Source organism: Phaethon lepturus, unplaced genomic scaffold (assembly GCF_000687285.1).
Source record: "Phaethon lepturus isolate BGI_N335 unplaced genomic scaffold, ASM68728v1 scaffold15500, whole genome shotgun sequence".
Classification (NCBI taxonomy): domain Eukaryota; kingdom Metazoa; phylum Chordata; class Aves; order Phaethontiformes; family Phaethontidae; genus Phaethon; species Phaethon lepturus.
In genome coordinates, this window is record NW_010511341.1 from 12,652 (window position 1) to 19,069 (window position 6,418).

General features: G+C 50.1%; 1 protein-coding gene across 1 annotated transcript in view; it reads right to left on the reverse strand.

Annotated features, from left to right (window-relative positions):
• FASLG (Fas ligand (TNF superfamily, member 6)) overlaps nucleotides 1-869 on the reverse strand; it is a 3,618-nt gene extending 2,749 nt beyond the window's left edge. Inside the window, 2 exon segments of the mRNA XM_010283686.1 lie at nucleotides 58-103; nucleotides 480-869. Coding sequence (XP_010281988.1) covers nucleotides 58-103; nucleotides 480-869 — 436 coding nt within the window.
• Nucleotides 870-6,418: the final 5,549 nt, after the last annotated feature.

Genomic DNA, 6,418 nt, shown 5'->3' on the forward strand with positions numbered 1-6,418 from the left:
AGGAGCGTTCACACATGCTGACACAGAGGAGTTCCTCCTCTACGAACATCAACTCACCTATGAGTTTCTCCAAAGCTGGAGGGATGTGTTCAGTGCCGGCAGACTGTCAAAAGAGAAGAGTGACAAGCTGTCTTAGCAGAGTGAGAGCATAAGGGCATCATCTAAAGCAGCCAAGGATTATCTTTGACTATCTTGGCAATTTCTGGGTGCTCATGGGGAGCTGCAAAGTGCTAAGAAATATACAGGGAGAGACCTTGCAGCACTCAGAAACATGAAGACATCCAGATATCAGTCTCCAATAGAGCAGTCCCACGCAGTAATGAGCAACCCCACTTACACTGGCACGGCAGACATTTAAATGCACACCAGCCTGTCCTTGGGGAGTTTTGCACCACCTAAGCATCTCAGACCCAATTTTAAGTTTTTCTTTTTTTTTTCTGTTCCCCGAGAGCCTCTCCGGGCAGCCAGGCAGACCTCACCTCTCTGAGTTCAGCCAGTTCCTTCTCCAGGTGGAAAATCTGAAACATGCTCAGCCCCACTCCAGTGAGGGCCAGCAGGATCAGCAAGAAGATCACCAGGAAGCCGACGCTCCTCCTTTCCCTGTTGTTCCTTGGCTTTCTCCTCCGGTCGGGTACTGGTGGTGGGAAAGGAGCGACGGGGGGTGCTGGGGGGCAGGAAGTACTCGTGTTGGCACAGCCGTCCACCCAAAAGATCTGGGGGTACACGTAGTTCAAGTTCTGCTGCATGGCTGGGAGCGGGATGGGCTGGGTGTGCTTGGCGTGATCTTCCATACGGCAGCCAAAAACGGCCGGGGCTGTCCCAGACTGAGCCCTGGGGGAAGACCTAGCTCTGCCTTTATACGCCTGCATCACTCCAGCAGTGAACACCCAGCTCAGACGCTGCAACTCTATGAAAGCCTCAAGCATCAACAGCAAACCCCAAAGAGTTTCCGCCCTTGACTGCAAGTTTGGGGCACCCGCCTGCTCCTCCCACACTGAGGCAGCAGGCACACACACGGCGGGACCAGCCCGGCAGCAGACTGCGCTCGCACAAAACCGCGCTCAGCGGCCGGGCTCGGGAAGCAGGTGCTCTCAGCGGCGAAGCGCTTGTGGGACACACAAGGGCTGCGCTGCCAGTCAGGGGCTGAGTAATCAGCCCAGCGCACACCCACCAGCCAAGCACCCTTTCCAGCAGCCCACTCGAGCAGAGGCGGCTGCTTTTCCACTGCGGTGTCCTGGACCACAAGCAGAGCGAAAGGAATGACAAAACCTCTGGCATCCTGCAGAAGAGGAGAGAGGCAGAGCTGAGGACTCCTCCCCTCGGCAGATGGATGAGGACCTGATCCCAAGTGCAGCTGTGGGTGCTGGGGAATTGCTTCATTTCACACAGGACAAATTACTTACTGCTGTCTGCTGTGCATCCCGCCTTTTCCTTGGCTGCTCCATAGGGCACAGACCCCGAGTCACAGAACACCAGTCACAGACACCGTCCCACTGTGACAAAAACCATTCTAACCAAGAAGAGGAAGACATTGTCAATGTTGCAGCTTCAGCAGAGCTGCCCCGGCGTTAACAGCCCAGGTAGAGCCAGCTCAGTGGGCTGCCTTCACCCACACCAAATCACTGCGGGCTGAACGAGCGGTGTGCCGAAATGTGGGAAACACACAGTGACCTGGGGCACAGGCAGGCTCTTCTGGCAGCTTCTGCTGCCCCTCTTACCTTTGCAAATACTATCTGCAATCCCACAGTCCTCTTCTAACCTGAGGATGCCTTAGAGAGGGAAGGGCTTTTTTATCAACTCTTCAGGTCAATGCTGAGCGCTGCAGCAGGACCTAACCTGGCCAAGTAACTCGTGGTTAGGGCCCGGGGCAGACACCGTGCTACTCATCTTGGTAGAATTTCTCTTGCCTTCCAAGGAAGGATCCAGAATTCAGGCCATGCTGCGAGGACCAGCACTTGTAAGAGCTCATTACAAAATCATAATGAGGAGGGACAGGGACATTTCCATTCCTCATTGACCACAGATTTCTAAGTGGCAGCAATGAGATTTTCCCCACAGATTTATAGGTGCACACAAGTGATTACAAACAGCAGTTTGGTCTTCCATTTTACAGATTTACACTGAAGTGTGTATTTGTGTGGGCAGTGTTTAAAACAAGGGAATGCTTAATACAAGAACAAACTGGAGATTTGTGTCCTCTGTGGCTGAAGGAAGCAATCCCAACATGCAGGATTTGATCTTGAACATCAAACCAGGGTCAGAGAACAGCACGCTTTAACAGCATACGCACACTTGTGTCTCCCAAGCAAGGTCTCAGCTTTGCCTCCAACCACACCAATAAGCCAGATGTGTCCTCAAAGCCTTGCCTGCATCACCAGACACCCCACTGCTTTTTGAAGATGTTCACCACAGCCGTTTGCTGCAGCAGTGATCCGCAGCACGAGAGGTTTCAGCAACCCGTCTGGCTCTTCCTCGTACTTCTAGGCTTCTGACATAAAAGACACAAAAACAACATAAATCCAGCTCCAGGAATTCAAGCCTGGTCATGCCTCCCCTCACTCAGTGCTCCTCCTGTCTGCATCCCAGAACTGTGCTCCCCAGTTAGCCCACGGGCAGGTCCTCATCCACTCCTGCCGCCGTTAGAAGAGAGGGTCACACAAAGGGCTGGGCTCAGCTCCACACCTCCCACGCCACGGGGTGAACCGCAGCCTGCTAGCCAGTGCTGGGCATGGAGAGAGAGAGATGCCTCCGAGGCACGGGGAGCCGAGAGCGGCAGCAGGAGGGTTGGGCGAGCCTCTCCTGCCAGCGCACTCCCCACCACACCGCCTGCGCAGCACCCCAGCCCTGCTGCTGCCACGGGTGCCTGCGCCGCGAGTGGGGGGTCACGCCACCCACTTGGCCTCCTCGCTCAGCAGTCAGTGCCCGCGCACCCTTGCTCTCAGGGCGGCGAGCACAGCGTGCCCACGGCTCTTCGCAACAGGGACATGGGTGTCCGGGAGTTCCTGTTCCTTTAATGCCCTCTGTGGCCCATTCAACTGCTGTAAAAGACAGTGATGGCTCAGGGAGCAGGGACTGAAGCCCAGGACGTCCTCAAAGTTGGAGGCATTGTTGACAAGCATGTCAAAAGTCATCAAGCACACAGTTTTGCTTGGAGAGGATCCACTCTCAAGTTTTTTCTGATGCTGACTGTTTTTAATGCAGACAGCTTATCTTGGTGGGATTGCAGGCATAGTAACAGTCTCCCTTAAATGTCAGAAGTGTACTTATTTCTCACCCACTGCTTCCTATTTTCACAAAGATGCCTTTTTTATGGGCGGGTGAGAGGACAGAGGTGATGAAAACGATGAAAGCCGTTTCAGCCATGTCTGCTGCATCTTCTGCTCAGATCAAGAGCCTGCTAATACCACATGTTGTGGCAAACCAAAGACGGGGGCTATTTTACCATCAAAGGATCATTTTTGGCGCACAGCACGCTTTCAGAAACCTCTCCCTTCCTAGCACACTCTACTGTGCTGGTCCTGCTGTTACACTCTGTTTCCCATCACCACCTTCGGAGATGACCAAGACAATACACTCTGGAAGACTATGGCAAGCAGGGCTGTGTCTCTGTAGCACATCATGGTGCCTGCAGGCTCTGTGCTCCGCTGGCTTCCTATTGCTCACGTGACACACAACATTAAGTGTCTACCTACAGCAAATTGCTAAAGTCATGCGAATCTATTTTGCTAGAAGGCCTAGAGCCAGAATTTAGGCAAGGTTGAGCTTGAGCTCTCCTAAAATATGGGGCAAGGACAGGTGGGCAGCAAAGGAGGACATAAGGAGGACAGAAGGGGTGTTAGATTGTCTGTCTGCCTCCCTATCTCCCTCTTCACCCAGTCTGCAAGATGCACGCTGTTTCCAGCAGCCTTATAATATCATTTGAACAGGAGGGAATATCTTCAACTGGAAACACCTTCCATACTCTTTATGAGAGAATCGATCCCCTTTGCCAAAAACATCAAAGGACAAGCCACAGTTACAAGAGAGAAAAAGAGGATTTGCTCAGAAGATCGCGCTCCATCCCCACCTTAGCCCCAGAGGAAAGGTGGCAGCTCTTATTAAGAATACACACTGTCATGCTAAAATTTATGTTGACAGCAAAGAGAACCAGCCAGCAGCTAAGAGTTTGTATCAGCAGATTTAAGGACAAAAGAATGACCTGCTTGAAATACCCCCAAAAAAGCAGGACTTGAGCAATGATCCAGCTCTAATACTTGACAGAAAATAAAAAACCATAAGTGTGAACCACTGTGTAGGAGAGGCTCTCATCAAATTCTGGACGGAGTCCGATATGTGTCTGAGTGATTAACAAATGTTTCCTATTACACTAGTGACTAGTGGAAATGCTAAAAAGCGACTACTGAAACCCCACAGGGCTGCATAAATTGCACCCAAGAACAACTGAAGCAGCAGCTGAGGATCATTTGCGTTCAAAAAACAGGACTCAAAACATTAACCCAAGATATTAACAGCCTTAGCAACCTTTGGTGGTCCCAGACTAAGCCGTGCCATCAGAGCCAGGAGAGGCAACTATTGCAAACCCAGTAAGGGTCAGCCACGGCTGGCAGAAGAGATGGCACCATTAACACCCACTGATGGGTACGGTGGAAGGAGTAACTGACAGCACCATCCAGGACAAGGCTTCTGATTTTCCATGAGGATTGTAAGGCTGCATCTTGAATACTGTGTTCAGTTTTGGGCCCCTCACTACAAGAAGGATGTCAAGGTACTGGAGTGTGTCCAGAGAAGGGCAACAAAGCTGGTGAGGGGTCTGGAGCACAAGTCTGATGAGGAGCGGCTGAGGGAACTGGGGGTGTTCAGTCTGTTGAAGAGGAGGCTGAGGGGAGACCTTATCGCTCTCTACAACTATCTGAAAGGGGGCTGTGGTGAGGTGGGTGTTGGTCTCTTCTCCCAAGTAACTACTGAGAGGAGGAGAGGAAATGGCCTCAAGTTGTGCCAGGGGAGGTTTAGAGAAATTTCTTTACTGAAAGAGTGGTCAAGCATTGGACCAGGCTGCCCAGGGAGGTGGTGGAGTCACCATCCCTGGAAGTGTTCAAAAAACATGTGGATGTGGCAGTTTGAGACATGGTTTAGTGGGCATGGTGGTGTTGGGTTGATGGTTGGACTTGATGATCTTAGAGATCTTTTCCAACCTTAATGATTCAGTGCTGTGTTAAGGACTGTCACAATTTCAACATCTTTACCATAGAACTGGAGAAAACCAAGTAATTACACCAGTAATATTTGCAGATTAAAATAACTGGTAAGAGATCCTCAGTAACCATGAAGACAAAGAATTTAATCAGAAGAAAACAAATCTAGAAACAAAGATAAAACTCTTTAGATAGAAAACAGCATCCTAGAAAGAAAACACGGTTCTGAAACTGATAGAGAGGCTACCACCCAAGAGCAGACTGGCAAGGAGGTATGGACAGTGAGCAAAACACATGTATAAAGAGGGGCGATTTCCAGCAGTAAAGAGCTCTTGAATGTCACAGAAAAAAAGCCTTCCCAGGGAGTCACTAACTGGGAGCCAAAGCTGAAGGAGTTTGCACAAAAAGACGTGGATTTCTGACTGAACATTGAAATTATTGCTTGTGAGAACTGCCTCCAAAAAGGTAGCAGGGTCTCCATTCACTGAAGCTTTTGAGGGGCATGGAAGACACTAGAATTCACCCAGCATTTGCAGTTAGCACTGACCTCTTAGTGTCATTTCTCTATTACTTTTGGTTTTTTTAACAGTTCGGTTTCCCAGACAAGGGTGATGCTTTTCATTTCTCCAACAACTGCTCTCTTTGCTAGAAGCATTTGCAGCACATGTAAAGCCATGTCTTGGTGCCAACAGGTCACAAGGGAGACATTCACATATTCACACTCAGGAGCAGGTTTCAAAATCCATTTCTAACTTCTCTGGCCTGGCATTGCAATGTTTAATACGTCCCTCTTCCAGTGAGCAAAGTGCTTTGTCATCTCCTTCACCACGATCCCAGCCAACCAGGCAGCAGCCCTGGATTCAGCAGAAGAGGTACAGCGCTCTGACTCAAGGCAGGAGAGAATCCAACCAGGGAAGGAGCCAAAGCAGCTGAGAAAAAGAGGAAGAATTGAAAGCAGCAGAGTAATATTTAATTTCTTTTGTGTCTGTAATAAGAGCAACAAAATGAGGTATAATGGTTATGAGGTAATGGGAACTATTGCTTGAACATCCAAGAAAGAGAAGCAGGTCACTTCTTAACATACAACAGCTTAGTCATGTGACAAAACGGAACAAGGTGTTGTGGCTGCTCAGACCTTGCGAGGAAGTCCACAGCGAACATGCAGATGCTGATTTCCCGTCATCACCCATGACAGTTGAGAACTGCATTCACAAGCCCTTCAGCAG